This window comes from Mustela putorius, unplaced genomic scaffold, assembly GCF_011764305.1.
Source record: "Mustela putorius furo isolate JIRA1106 unplaced genomic scaffold, ASM1176430v1.1 tig00003988_pilon_pilon_pilon, whole genome shotgun sequence".
NCBI classification, from domain to species: Eukaryota; Metazoa; Chordata; class Mammalia; order Carnivora; family Mustelidae; genus Mustela; species Mustela putorius.
Window position 1 is genome coordinate 12289689 of NW_025422127.1, and position 15517 is coordinate 12305205.

General features: G+C 41.4%; 1 protein-coding gene across 1 annotated transcript in view; it reads right to left on the bottom strand.

Moving 5' to 3' along the window:
* Window positions 1-11403: 11403 nt before the first annotated feature.
* The window catches only part of GALNT8 (polypeptide N-acetylgalactosaminyltransferase 8), a 39626-nt gene continuing 35512 nt past the window's right edge, over window positions 11404-15517 (bottom strand). Inside the window, 1 exon segment of the mRNA XM_004781515.2 lies at window positions 11404-11618. Within this exon segment, the coding sequence (XP_004781572.1) occupies window positions 11475-11618 (144 nt within the window). The 3' untranslated portion in view covers window positions 11404-11474.

Sequence of the window (15517 nt, forward strand, 5' to 3'; positions counted from 1 at the left end):
TCAAAGCCTGTAATTGTCTATTCTTCTACCCTCTTGGAAACCCAAGTCAGAGCCCTCATTTGCTCAGTGAGCTGTCGGGTGACCATGGACAGATAAATCGACCTCTGAGAGACTTAGTTTCCTCTCATGGAAAGTATGGGTAATAACAACGATTTTGTCCGATTGTTTGGAGGAGGACAGATAGTATTTGCACAGCTCCATTGCCCCACACATAGTAGATGCTCAATAAGGGATACCTGTAATGAGCATTCCTCTAGGTTGGGAAGTACTGGCTGGTGCACTACAGGACCGCTCCAGATTTGCAGGCTCCCTCCCAATGCACCTGGGAGAACAGAACCCTTCATTCCCATAGTCCTCCCTCTGCCCTTTTCCTTCTTAGAGCAGCAGCCCCCTGCACTGGGTTAGTAAGCTGAGGGAGTGCTCTGCTCCACACAAAACCTGAACCTGAAAGAGATTCACCGACACCATTATTCTAGAGTTATCTCCTAAAGCCTGTGCTAGAAACTTCCTCCTCTCAGCTGATGACGTCTCTAAATCCATGAAAAATGCTAGATGTCTGTATACAGAAAGAGAGAATGCCTTCTTCCTCCAGAGACTCAGCCTCTGCACAAGGTGGTGTGCTTCAGCACTGCCCACCCCCTGCGTGAACATCTGAACGCTGCTCCCAGAACCACCCTCCACGCTGAGCTCAACCATCCTTATTATTATCTCAAGAATGAGGCACTGAAAAATGAAGAAGCCTACATTCCAAATGTCGCCCCAGACATCTGCTTGGCATATAAACTGCCCCTACAGTGTAGCAGGCTAATCAGCCTAGTGGATTGGTCAGAGGCTTTTGCAACAGTTGTGACAGCTGCTGAAAATAAATGGATGCAAATTCTACAACCTCAGAAGAAAGCAATAAAGTTTACAATGCGTGGTTTTATTAGAGCTTTCTCTGAACTAGAACTTTTAGGATTTATAAATCCTCCCAAACAGAAGTTTGACCACGTGGCAAAGCTGACATGGGGAGGCTGCTAGAAAGCCAAATGAATGAAGCCAGAAGTTATAAATCCTCCCAAACAGAAGTTTGACCACGTGGCAAAGCTGACATGGGGAGGCTGCTAGAAAGCCAAATGAATGAAGCCAGAAGTATCACATTAAGCTTAAGAGAAAAAGGAGACCAGTCATATTTACACACCACCTGAAGACTGTTGGCAAGAAATGTGCAATCCTTGTGTGGTATCTGATCAGAAAGCAGACTGTTAACCCCAGACAAGAATATGTCAAAATACCGTTGGAGTACTTTGGAACCCAACAAACAATATGCTTACATTGTAAGTAAAAGCTCTCCCACATTATCACTGTAATCTTCATAGTCATTACTAAATTATAAATTACTCTTGAGCACAACAAATATTCTGTAGAATATTAAATTTAAAAAAATCAAGCCCCCAGCTGTATATCAGATATGGTTCTTGTTTTCTAAAATGTATAAAAGTGTTCAGACATACAGATCCAAAGAAAGATGTAAAGGAAATAAAGACAAATTTATCATTATCCCCTCAAGGTGGCAAGAGGATGCATGCTATTTGTTTATTATTTATGTCTTTATGTGCTTTAGAACATTTGCAATGAAAAATAAAACAGGAGTATTAGTTATTCATTTGTTTCTCCATGTATTCCTTAGGGAGAAGAGGGCAGGAAAGATACGTCTGTCAGCCCCGTGTTCCCTGAAGGTCCAGCTCTCTCCCAGGTCTTGCCTCGTCTCCTTGTTCTTTCATTTCATTCAGGCAAACTCACTGTTGGCTCCCTTTGCTCCCAGTCCTCTATTCGCCTGGGGTCGTGTCCTTCAGACAGTTTCAGGCTCCTCGACCAGTGAGAGTCCACTTCACTCACCTCTTCAACTCCTACACTTGTCAGGAAGACTCCTAAGCGTGAGGCATGAACTGAGCACCTTCTCCACATACCCTGTCCACACCTATTAGCCTGTCCCTGATTCCTGAGCTTCCGCTTCCCTTTCTGTGCCATTCAAGTTTATACAGTCAAGTATCAGATACATGGAAATGAAAGTTAGGACTGAAAGACAGGTAAAACGGAGAAAATCATAAAACTCAAAAAAGGCATTGTCGTTCACATACCCTTGGTATGTCTAGGTCATGCATGAGAATACAAAGTCCCAAAAGGCAACAACAGAAAGGGATTCAAATTGACCTTTCTCCCTTTTTTCTGAACCCTGCCGTAGGAGGCAGGACAATGTGTATCTGAAAGAGAGGAAACAAAGGGATGCCTTCTATGAGGACACTCACTCTCCACAGAAAAACGCTGTCTTATAAGGTGCCCTCATGATGGGAGAAAAGAAACACCCAGTCTCAAGGTAAACCAAACCCTGCCCCCGAGCCATCCCTGCAGGGAGCTTATTGAATTTGGCTTTCTAGTCTCTGACTCACAGATGTACTTAAACTCTCTCTCTCTGGCTGTCCTCTAATACACTGTTGTTGTTGTTTTTAATTCCCAACTGTGGCTTAGAACTGACCTGCACGCTCAGTCTAGAAGTTCACTTATAATCACCAACACCAGTAGTGTGATGGCAGAATCAAAGTTATCACTTATTAAAATAACATTGTAAAGGAATGCCTGATTCGCTGTAAATTTTCTTTAAAAAAAAAAGAAAGAAAGGAAGAAAATTTAGGATATTTGTTTCTCTTCTTGTTGCTGTTTCAGGGAAAATAACTGCCAAATGGAGTTTTCCTATATTCGACTTGAAAGGGGGCAGGGAGTGGGGGTAGAAGTTGATCCTTGTTATAACATTAGTGCCAATAGTTGGCCAGGAATAAGTGTTCACAGCCAGATTTTCAAATGCCAGTAACCAGGAGCCCATAATGAAAAGACTCCTACAAATTTCTCTCTCTTTCTCTCTCTCTCTCTTGCTCAGGCTTTTGGCCAAGAAGAGCAGGAACCTTTGATCTTGTCTGGAGCCCAGAGGATCTAAGGATGGGTTGGAGACAGACAAGACTCTTGCAAACTTTGACTGGTTGCGCTTATTCAAAGCATGTCTGGGGTGATGTCTCTCCACTACTGGATTTGCCAGACCACTCCTGCCTAGGGCCAGAGCAAGTGGGATTTCAGAACTGTTGCCTGTTTATTCTAACATGCTGCATTCAGAGAGGGACCAGCCAACTGGTCTATTTGCCCAAAGAGGCTCAACCCAGTCACAGCCACCCTCTCTCAGGCACTTTGGCAGCTCCCTTAAGAATCTCCCCTCCTTGCCTATTGGATGGAACTGGTCCTGACTGCTTTTATTTTTCCAAACCCCTCTGTGCATAAACAGGATGTTTGGAAAGGCTCAAGATGGCCAGGGGTCTGCCAAGTTGGCCCTTGATTCTCACTTGGAGAGCAGTGTTGGGCAACATGGGTGGAATTGCTTCTGCCTGGATGCTGCCCAGAATAGCTAAACCCTCTCCTCCACCCTCTCTTTCTCCCTCTCTGTCTCTTTTTCTTTCACTGAGAGAACTTGGCGACAAGGAGTTCACACTAGTAGGGATGAGGTAGAAGAGACGCCTTCATTTTTTAAGGGTGTTTCTCGTGGGAGGACTTAAGAAGTCTCCCTGCTCCCAAAGGGTTCAAGGAAGAAAAGTGAGTCCAGTAGGTGGGATCCCTAGTCCCTTTACAGAGCCCTTCTCAAGATCCTAAGGGCTAGAAAGATCCCAAAGAAAAATCTTCCATGGAAAATAGCTTGTCCATGATTAAAGTTCTATTGGGCAAAGTATTTATGTGTAAAGGCCTGCTACTGTCCCCTCCTGACTGAACAAAGAGATGCACAAGATCAGATTGTCCCACTGATCAGTAGCAGCCAGTGTTTGCTTTCCTGGTGCTGAGTTAACCCTAAGTGCCAAAGTCTTAACATCCAAGAAAACCTCAGGCTCATAGGGAAAGCCAAAGCCTTCCTGCAGGGGGGGAAATAAGACCAGCAAAAACCACAAATAGAGGCCTTTTCTCAGGGTCCTTTCACGGCTTCCCTGCCTGGCCAATCCCTAGACTTCGCTATCAACATCTTTATACTAAGCCATTACTTGCCATTGCCAGAATTCCCTGAGAGCTACCCAGCACCATGTGGCCCCCTGTAGAAGCTACTGGAAGCAAATATAGTCCTCTGCCAACCCCCACTCCTTTCACTACCCTGCAAGATCTAGTGCCCTGCTGACCCCATCCTAAAGCATGCAGGTACCACTGCTGGTACCCACACAGTCTACACCCGCAGTCACACCTATCCTGAAGCATCCTTCGTCACCCAAACTGGCTTTGTAGTCATCACCTCTGTTACCCTTGAGCCATGCTTTTCTGTCCCCTTAGTCCATGTCCCCATTTCCTAAGCCATGCTGAGCAATTCAGGAGTGAAGTGTTCCAGCCCGGAAAAGCAAATCAAGGCTTGGCAGACAGCCCATCCCCAGGGTAGCAGCTCTGCCCGGGACCCAGTGTCTGGTCAGGGTGGCAGGATTCAAGGCTTAGAAAGCAGAGCATGGGTGCCTAGAGCTTCTGCACTGCAAAATCTGTGTCACCTGTCCTGCCCCCGGACCCATCTGTGGGGATGGATTTCAGCAGAGAGGGGAGTCCATGAGGGGCTAGAAGGACAGATTTTGGAGGAAAGGAATGCCACGGATTACGAAGCTAGAGCTTTAACTTAACTAACTTAAAGTTAGTCTTGGATTCTTTTTGTTGTACCTGTAGTCCTCGATTTTTCCTTTCCCTCACAAGCAGAGGAAATGCAAAGTACATGCTACTCCACTCCATGTCAGTGAACTCCATCTTCAGCAGAACTGCCCTGGAGAAAAGCTCTTGAAGATCAAAAGGTCACTAGGAACTAATTGTTGAAGATTTTTGCAATCATGTGAACACTGTGCTCCAGTAGGAGCCCACCAGACACTGTGGCTGGGCTGCTGTCCACCCAGCCATAGCTGAGATCTCACAGCCAAGCACAGCACATGTGCACACACACATGAGGGAAAAAAAAAAAAAAGATTCCCAGGAAACTGTTTTTGTGGAAGACATTTAAAAACATTTGGCAAATTTTCAACAACATGGATGGACCGGAGGACATTATTCTAAGGGAAATAAGCCAGACATAAAAAAGACAAATGTGGTCTCACTTACATGTGGAATTAAAAATAGACTCATAGAAACAGAAAGTAGAATGGTGTTTGCCAGGGGTCAGGGAGTGGGAAATGGGGAGGTGGTGGTCAAAGTGTACAAAGATTAAGTTTTTCAAGACAAACAAGTTCTGGGACAATACAGCATAGTGCCTATAGCTAACAATACTATGTTATATACTTAAATTTTTTTAATACAGTAAATCTTTTGAAAATTAACATATAATGTATTATTTGCTTCAGGGGTACGGATCTGTAAATCATCAGTCCTACACATTTCACAGCACTCACCATAGCACATACCCTCCTCAATGTCCATAACCCAGCCACCCCACTCTTCCCCGCCCATCAACCATAAAAAGATAAATCTTATGGTAAGTATGCATACCACAAATAGTAGTAGTAGTTATAACAATAATAACAATAGTAAAGTGGGCAAGACGAAACTTTGGGAAGTAATGAATTTGAATATATCTATAGCCATGATAGTGGTGATGGTTTCATGGGGGTCTCCTTATCCCCAAACTCACTGAGTTTCTTTTTTTTCTTGATGAATATTTCATTATGCAAATTTAAAAATATCATGACTTTTTAGAAATGTAACATTGCCACCACTTACTGAGTTTCATATATGAAATATGTACATCTTTTTACATGTCAATCATACCTCAAAAAGAAACTGGCTTAAAAAGAAACTGGCAACAGATGCTGAAAGCTGTCTGAGATACATTGGGAAAGCTGCTGATCATTTCGCATTGATCCCCTCAGCACATGGCTGACCTGGAGATTTCCAGAATTCTCGGAGGTCACAGTTTCTGTATCCTGGGACCAATGATGATAATTCTCTAGATCTGTTGAGATTCTTCCAAAATGTTAATACTCTTGATGTAAAAGGGCAGGGTAAGAATCCAGGACATACTCAAAATAAAACGTAATGGATTACTCTTTTTGTAAAAAAAAAAAAAAAAGAAAGAAAAGAAACTGGCACAAACAATACATGGACAAAATTGTTATTTAAAAAACCTGAAAGTTGGGGCACCTGCATGGCTCAGCCGTTAAACATCTGCCTTCGGCTCAAGTCATAATCTCAGGGTCCTGGGATCAAGCCCCACATCCAACTCCCTGCTCAGCGGGAAGCCTGCTTCTCCCTCTCCCACTACCCATCTCGTGCGGTCTCTCTCTCTGTCAAATAAATAAATAAAATCTTTAAAAAATAGATAAAAAATAAAAAATGTGAAAGAAACCCCTTTGATTGATTGTTTAATGGAGAACCAAGAGCAATAAATTGACAGAGACCACCCACAGTAGGTTTCAGTAATGTTAGGGTAGTATTCCCAACAATTTCCCAACAGATATTATCTTGGGGATTCAGGAAAAAAATCAAAATTGTCAGGAATTTTCATAAATTCCCCAAATCATAAGTTATTCTTTAGTATTTTTAATTATACTCTTTACTTGTTATTATGGATTTCTCAAAGTTGTTCAGTACATGAGAGATATTAAGCTTAGTAATATTTACAAAATCTATAGGCTATAGCAAATATTCAAACCCTATAAAGTGCCAGCCAACATCACATGACATTTGTAATACTCAAGTAATGTAACATTTGGGACTCCTGGTGAGAGGTTAACTAGGTTAACAGCACTTGTCAGAATCAAAAGTTGAAATTGCCAATTTAAGAACATATTTTGCTCCCCAAACTTCTTATTCCTCAGAAGGCCATAAGATTTGTATGAAGTAAACTATGCATAAAACTTAACATGTATTTTTATTTGCAAGAATTCCTTACCAGTAGAAGCGAATAGGTCACACACACACTTAATCATGGCTATTGCTGTATGTATGACCAACTGATTAGACTGTGGCTTTTTTTTTTTTTTTTCTGCTTACTCCTGTCCTGGTTTCCGAAAATATACCCTTAACCTTGGACTCTGTCAGTGTTTCCTGTTCCTGCATTCCACTGGATGTCAGTGGGTTCCTTCAAACCAGTAACATATCTATGTTACTTGCAAAGCTTTAATTCTTCCAAGAGAATTATAGACCTCTTTCTTGTCTTCCCAAATTTTTCAACAGATTTTTCTTGAATCTTAAAATTTTCAAAAATGCAGAACTTTCCTAAGCACTGCTGGGAAGGAATTCTTATATGGAACACTAACCAAAACGTGAAGTGGGCCCAATGGGAAAGCCTACCAGCAAGCTGTCTGGAAGCAGACATAGAGAGCTTGGTGAGGGGAGATTGACTAGGACTTGGGGGCTATTACCAGCCCCAGGACAAAGCACCTGTAAAAATAGAAAGCACAACCCACCTCCTTCAATTTTGTCTCAGTTATGAAATGTATTAGAAGCAGAAGCCACCAGTCTCATGTAGTAGCTAGTGATGAGCCTTTAAAGAATGGAAGGAGATTGAAAGGTGCTTGGAAAAGGTAAGTCCTGACCTTGCCATCATGACTTGTTAGAGAAAGAAGGAAAATAAACTATATCCATTTCTTAACTTGTCATAAGGTTGACTTTTTGCCTAGGTCTCTTTGCTAAGGGGGTTATATATAGTATAACACATTTAATCTCAAAGATAATGCCCCTCCCCCAATCCATCCATAGAGTACTTTGTAAAATCAAGGACAGCCTCTTATATACTTATATATACAGAGTACAGTGATCAAAATCGAGGAAATAACATTGATACATTACTGTTGTCTGATCAATAAACTTTATTTAAATTTCATCAGGCATCTACTGCTGTTCTTTATAACCAAAGGAAAACTAATTTCCCTACAGGCCCAGATTCCTGTCCAGGACCACATGTTACATATAGTTGTCAAGACTCTTTGTCTCCTTTAGTCTGGGGAAGTTTCTCCGTCTTTCTTTGTCTTTCATAACTTTGACACTTTGAAGCACACAGACCATTTGTTTTAGAGGATATTCATTTGGGCTTAATTGTTTCCTCAAAATTGTAGATTCACGTTCTGTACTGAGGGCAAGAACTCCATTGGAAATGATGTTATCTTCTGTGTGCGTCTTATCAGAAGGCATGTGACACTCATCTGTCCTGTAACTGGTGATATTAGCATTGATTACTCAGCTCAGATGGTGTCTGCCAGATTTCTCCACCATAAAATTACAGTTTTCTCTTTGTAGTTAACAAATATCTTCTGGAGGGTTATTTTGATACTATATATGTATTCTGTTTCTCATCACCCTTTAATTTTTACACCCATTTAAGATTCTTACCTGAAACAATTTTAACTATAGGTTGTCAAATAATTTTCTAATTCCAGATTTCTTCCTACATTTTTTAACTGGCAGTCTACTTTAAGGAAGAGCTTTCCCTTCTCCCTATGCAATCATTCATCTATCTGTCCATCCATTCCTTCATGGATATGAACTCATGGATTCTTATTTTATTCTATGACTTTTAATCTATATAATAAAAGCATTATTTATTTTAATGCTCAAATTTCCCTAGATTTGGCCAGTGAGAACCCCTTGGATCTGACTGCTACAGATTGTGACATAACTCTTGGAGCATTTCCTTATTTTCTAACACAGGAAAATGTCTAAGACCCCAACCCTAAAATCAGCCATTTCTCCAAGGAGCCCTAATTCTTTTACTGGAAAATATTCAGAACCAAGATCTGCATGCTGGATTCTGAGTATGCTCAGAATGAATGAAAATACAGAAATATAAGTAGGTTAACTTGTTTGTGTTTGCACTCCATTTTGGGTTTCCCTTTATCCTTTTTGGGTTTGTGTATTTGTGTTTTGAACATAACATGAAATATAACATGATTTTAAAAGTATAAATTACAGAAAAATGTATATTTTGAGAAATGTCACTCTCATCACATTCATTCTATCCTGTTTTAATCCTCAATCATTTCATTCTATTTCCAACCAATACCAACCATAAGTAACTTATCTCACTAGTTTCTGGTTTATTCTTACATTTCATTTTGCATAAATGAACAGATATATGTATATTTTCCCTTTATCTCTTACCTGAAAAGTAAAAACTGTAGATATGATTTTCCTTTTTTTCCACACTGGAAATCATTCCATATCAATTCAAAGAAATGTTCCTAGTTCTTTTCCAGAGCTGCATAGTACTCCATTGCATGGGTGTATTCAACCGCTCCCAGTGTTTGAAGATTATAGTTCATTTCCAACATTTTACAATTAAATTCAATACTGCAAATAATTCATTTATGCATAAGTATTTTCTTATTTTTTGGAGGTGTGAATTTCTCAAGGTAGAATTGCACCAGAAAGAAAATGTGTGTATATTTTTTTTAAGATTTATGTATTTATTTGAGAAAGAGAACACACGCATGTGCATGAGTGGGGTGCAGGGGTAAAAAGAGAGAAAGAGAGAATCTCAAGCAGATTCCCTACTGAGAGTGGAGCCTGACCTGAGGCTTGATCTCAGCATTCTGAGATCATGACCTGAGCAGAAATCAAGAGTCAGACACTTAACTGACTGAGCCACCCAGGTACCCCTATAGTATTTTTAAATACTGCCAAATATCCCTCCACAATGACTGTACCAGTTTGCATCCCTATCATCAAAATATGAGATTACCTCTTTCCCACACTTGCTAACAGAATATGCTATCATATTCTTTTTTCTTTTTTAAGATTTTATTTATTTATTTTACAGAGAGAGATCACAAGTAGACAGAGAGGCAGGCAGAGAGAGAAAGAGAGAGGGAAGCAGGCTCCCTGCCGAGCAGAGAGCCCTACGCGGGACTCGATCCCAGGACCCTGGGATCATGACCCGAGCCGAATGCAGCAGCTCAACCCACTGAGCCACCCAGGCGCCCGTGCTATCATATTCTTTAATTTTCACATATTTAAGTGAAAATTCATCTCAGTATCATTTTAATTTGCATTTCTCTGAGTGAGATTAAATATCTTTTCATATGTTTAAGGATATTGCACATTTTTTACCCATCTTTCTATTGGGTACAAGCTTTTGAAAAAAGAAAGCTTTGCTATGAATTGCATTTTCCCTTCAATTTGCTGTGAAGAAGCTAGAAGTTATATATTTGCTTACCATTTATCCCATTCCTTAATTTTTTCACCATAAGACCTTACCTATGATAATATTTTAGTTCTTGATATGGATTTGGTCACTGTGAAGGTTTTATCAAGCTCTACACTTACGCACTTTTAAAAAATTAGCTGATTTAATTCTGTACTAGATTATCAGTGTCTTGTCTGCCTAATGCCTAAAGGAAGCCTAATCATTCCCAGAATCATACTGACATAAAACTAAAAGGAGAAGGTGACCCTCTTAAGGAAGGGACGAGTTTGCACATCCTTGAAAGGTGAGCCCACAAAACAACATACACATATAACATACTATCTTCTCTCCTATCATGGTCCCCAACCACCGGGACCTTACCAAAATATGCATCCCAAGACATAACTTCCCAACTTACCAACTTGGTTTTAAGTTTGTGCCTGCAATTCCTTCTTGGTGTCCCAGTAAGTGATGTCCCTCTGTTTCAAGCCTCAATTTCTTCATAATATGCAGGGAGAATAGCAGGAATAGGTAGTAAAGTCTATTAAGTGCTTTAAGCTCCTTAAAGACTCAGATGGACTTGGACTTTTCTACCATTCTCTATGCACTGTGCAGAGCTGGGATTATTGGAGACACGTTCTCTCCTCCCCTCCACCTTCAGAATCTCTTTGATATGGGAGAGATTGAGTAATCCAAATAAAACTGCTGTGGAGGGATGCTGGAGGAATTTTTAAAGATTGCTTGTCTATTTGCGGCATCTTTCAGGACACTTCAGGAAAGGGGAACAGCAGGGGCCACACACCTTTAGAGAGCTGGTGCCACCTGAATCATTGTCATGCTGCCAGCCTGAGGATGACCCAGCATCTCCCATGGAGCAGCCCCCAGGATGTCTGGGGAGTCTCTGAGCAGATGGGCTGGGGGAGGATGTGTGGGGCAGATGGCAATAGTAGTTGTCAGGCATGAAGACTAAATAGTTTTGGCAGAAGTCAACGATAGACTTCCACCCTCCTAATTCTGTCCCCACATAGCAGCCAGATGATGGTGCTTATTTCGAAGAGTTTCCAATAATGGCATTTGATATATATCATGACTTTCCAAGGGAAGCTGGGGGGAAAGTTTCCTCACCCATCTCCAGCCTGGACATTTTGACACATGCAAGGACCTTACCTCCCCACAGTCTGTGTGTTGCAAGCCTAAGCCACAGTAAACATACACACCTACTTTCCTGTTCTCACCCTCTCCCACTCTGAGCAGCATTAGAAGTAGAAGCCATTCCAGGGGCAAGAACTGGTATCCCAAATCAAGGCTCTCTGATGATCACCGGATGTTAGTTTGACCCCCAGTTTTGCACGGTATACTGTATTGTCCACACTTGTGTGGTGCAGTTCTGAAGTACAAGCACATAGAGGCCTGAAGTATCTTTCTTCATCTCCAGACATCGCTTGGTGGGTCTGTTCATGACAGCTCTTCCCTGGATGGGAGAAGAGACAGAGTCAAGGTATTGAAATGCCCTCATCTCCCCTGCTCCTGTTCTTCCTGCTGTGGTCAGTGACATGCTTGAAGGGTCCCTCAATCTTCTGCCAGTCATCCAGAGGAGAAATGAAGCAAAGGGTAGAGTTAGACCAACTGGTATTTTCTTCACTAGTACCATGGCAGACTAACCATAGACCTAGGAGTTAGCAAGACAGTGCTGGGTTTCTGTTTTCATCCACCTCTTATTAGGTTGAAACATCAGGAAGTGTGACTGTCTAGACATGACACATCTTGGAGAGCCATGGTCCTTCTCTACTTGGCCTTCCTTTCCACCTCTTCACCCCTGAGCCCATGAAATCTATCAGGATTCTCCCTCCCTCTTCAGTAAGGCTCAGTGGCCAGAGGAGCAGAAGTTACATTCAGGCACCTCAGCCTGTTTCTTCTACCACTGTTGATTGGGAGGGTGGGCAGGGGGTGTGGAGAGAAGGGCAGTTCCTACCTATTCTGTCCTGGGGGCTTCACCACAGTTACTAGCAGAAACACTCTGGGTTTAGCAGCCAAAAAGTCTGGGCTAAATCTCTACTCTACCACATACAACAGAGGGCCCTAGGCAAATTACCTAGCCTCAGTCTCAATTTCCTTATGTGTAAAATGGGTTTATAGTTAATATTGGGGTTAAAATTAAAATTAATTGAATAAAATTAATTGGTTTATTTTGAGCCTCTTGTGCCTGACATGCAAGATGTGCAGTAGATTAGTACATCTCTGCCTCCTCCCATTCTAATGGGGGAACGAGGGGAGGGTCATCCTTCTCTTTGTTCTTTTTTTTTCTTCTCTTTGTTCTTATGTTTCACCTAGACCCTAGGGCTCAACAACTGTCATCGCGCCATCTGTCCTCGTGCGGTCCTCGTCTCCTCGCCCTCCCATTCCCTACACCCCTCTCCAGCACGTTGCAGGAACCACTCCCAGAATCTGTTTCATCGCCTCCGCGAAGTTGTTCTCCCTTTATCCCCCTGCCCTCTGCTGTCATCCGGAGTTAACAGCCTGTCTTTAAATGTCTAATGAGAGACCCTGAACTCACACTCCCACTTTGAACTTATACTACCAAGCTTTTCAACACCAAGCAGGGCTGCAGCAGTATGTCCAAAACCCTGCCTCCTCGGATTTCTTTCCATTACAAAATGCACTCCCCACCCCCGCCAACACTGCTCTCTTAAACTTGCTGCCCTGGCCGCACTGGACTCCCCTAGGTGCACCTCAGCAGTGTCGGCAGTCACACAGGCTCCCCTGTTTCTTGAACTCCTCCTCTGACCTCCACTTCTCCTCTCTGTGGGCTCTGCTTGTAGCCCATAGGGTGCTCCTGGAGAGGGTCCACCAACCAAGCAGGCCAGGCCACAAATGTGCCTATAGCAGTCCGGCTTAAAATGTGGCTTACTCCTTAGGGTTACTCTTCCAGATCTCCTCAGCACTCATTATCCCTTGTCCCCATCCCTTGATGTTCACTTTCACTAAATGCACCCCCCTTTTTTTTCACTTTGTTGAGCTGATCACACTGCCAGCCAGCCTAGCCCCTCCCCCAAGTGCCTGGAGTGACCCTCTGGACACTGCTTGTGGGTGGTCTCAAAGGAGCTGCCCTGCCTCTGTACTTACTCCTAGCAGCCCCTGTGCTCTGAAGTGGATGCCAGAGAAACACTTCCTGTTTAACATCAGTTTTTCATTTCTCCCTCTGGGCAGATTCTTTTTCTACTGACTTCTTTTTTCCCAGTATTGGAGGAGGAAAAAACCCTACCAAAATTCAGTGCTTTCCTCCCTTTCAGGATCAGACTTCCCAAGCAATGAGGTGATAACAACAGTGGATAAGATTCTGTGTTTGAATCTGGACATTTAATCTTGTGTGACCTTGGTTACAGTATTTGACTTCTCTGTGGTTTAGTAACTTCATAAGTAAAGTAGAGCTAATGATAATATTTCTCTTATAAGATTTATGTAAGGATTAAATTAGAGGATGCCTGGTACATTATTTGTACTCAATAAATCTTGGCTATTTTAATGTATTGTGTTTTTTTAGATAAAGTCAGTGACTTTTTTTTTTTTCTATTTTCTTTCCACTCCCATGTGACATGTCCTTTGGAAGTATTCTTTAAGTCTTCTTCAGACTATTTTCTAGTTTCTTTTACATTGTGTTCATCTGGATCTTATACACTTTTGGTTTGATTTTTATTTGGGGGGGTGTTGCTCTTCAGTTTTTAAGGAACTTTTGGTTTTGTTTATTTTCCACTTTAATGGAAGGAGTATGTGCTCCTTCTTTTATTTTATTTTTTAAATTTATCTATTTTATTTTTTAATACTTTTTTATTTTTTTAGTGTTCCAAGATTCATTGTTGATGAACCACACCCAGTGCTCCATACAATTAGTGCCCTCCTTAATACCCAAAACCAGGATCACCTAACCCCCCACTCCCCTCCGTTCCAACACCTTCAGTTTGTTTCTCAGAGTCCACAGTCTCTCATGGTTCATCTCCCTCTCTGATTTCAATTGGGGGTGTTCTTTTTTTTAATTTGGAAAACGTATTTCAAAAATTAGAAGCACTTATAATAGGATAACATTATATATATAGTTTAATACCATGGTTTAATATCTCATGTGCATTTTCCAATTAATATTTGAAAACATACTTTTTGAGGATATAATTTGAATGACTATGTCATATTCAGTTCAATATTCAGGGGATGCACAGAAATCTCCCTTACTGTTGGGCATTTAATTTTTCCTAATATTTTGCTATGATAAATATAAGATATTTTCTATATTAATTTTGACTCACATTTTATATTGTTCTTTAAATATTGTCTTAAAAGAAAATGAGAAGACTATACTTTCAGGGATCATTTCTATAGTTTGTTAAAAGAAATTGAGCACCGTAAAAGGGTCATAATTAATTTGGGAGTTCTGATTAGTGTCATGGTTTTTCATACAGAAAGCTAAACTGCCTTCTGTACCTGTGCCCACTAGCATGATAGCATCCCCACAGGTATCTCTTCCTTTTTATTTCTTGAACACTGACTGTGTCTGGTCTCCTTATTCTCACTGCCTCTCCCAGAGCTCTTCTTTGTGTCACTCCCTGCAGAAGACTTCTGCATGATGACCTCTACCCCAGCTCTCCATTATTTCAGCTACCCTGCTACTCGCAACTCTGCTCCTCATTTCAAAGTCCAGATGTTCAAACTGGGTCCCTTCTCAGTCACTGATGTCATCTCTCTTGTGGCTTTCAGAAGTCATACCTCCTCTGGTTGACTCAAACCCTGAATCATGGAATTGAAGACAAAAGCATGATCTAATCTTATCTCCCTCTCAATTCCGAAAAGCATCTTTGGTAGCTTTTTAGCAGATGAATGTGTAAGTCGTACCTACAACTTTCCTACCTGAAAGAACTGTGATCCCAAGATCAGGTGGATAGGAACGGCTAATACAGAGTGAATTGACTCATGACCTACATGATCCCCTCCCTCTTCAACTTCCAGACTTCTTGACACAGTGACCTGAAAAGGGACCTGGGTTGGACACTGGAGAAGTGAGCAAAATTCCCCTGCATGTCCTGCAGCTCTAGACCTCACACCCAGCCAGAAGCTATATTCTGTCAGCAACTTCCCCCAGCTGAGAAAGTGATCTTTCCAAAATTCTCTTGGAAAGGCAAACCTGAGAATGTTTGGGATGTTATAATTGTTTCTTTAACACAACTACTATGTTTAATTCCCGGGAGATTTAGAATCAAGTAAAGATGTTAAAGGAATCAAACAAATAGTATTTGTTAAAGATTCTGAGTAGAGTTACTATTTTTAAGTACCTGCTAAGTTTTAAAAACATTGTCTTACAGATGAACCCTGTGATACCAATTT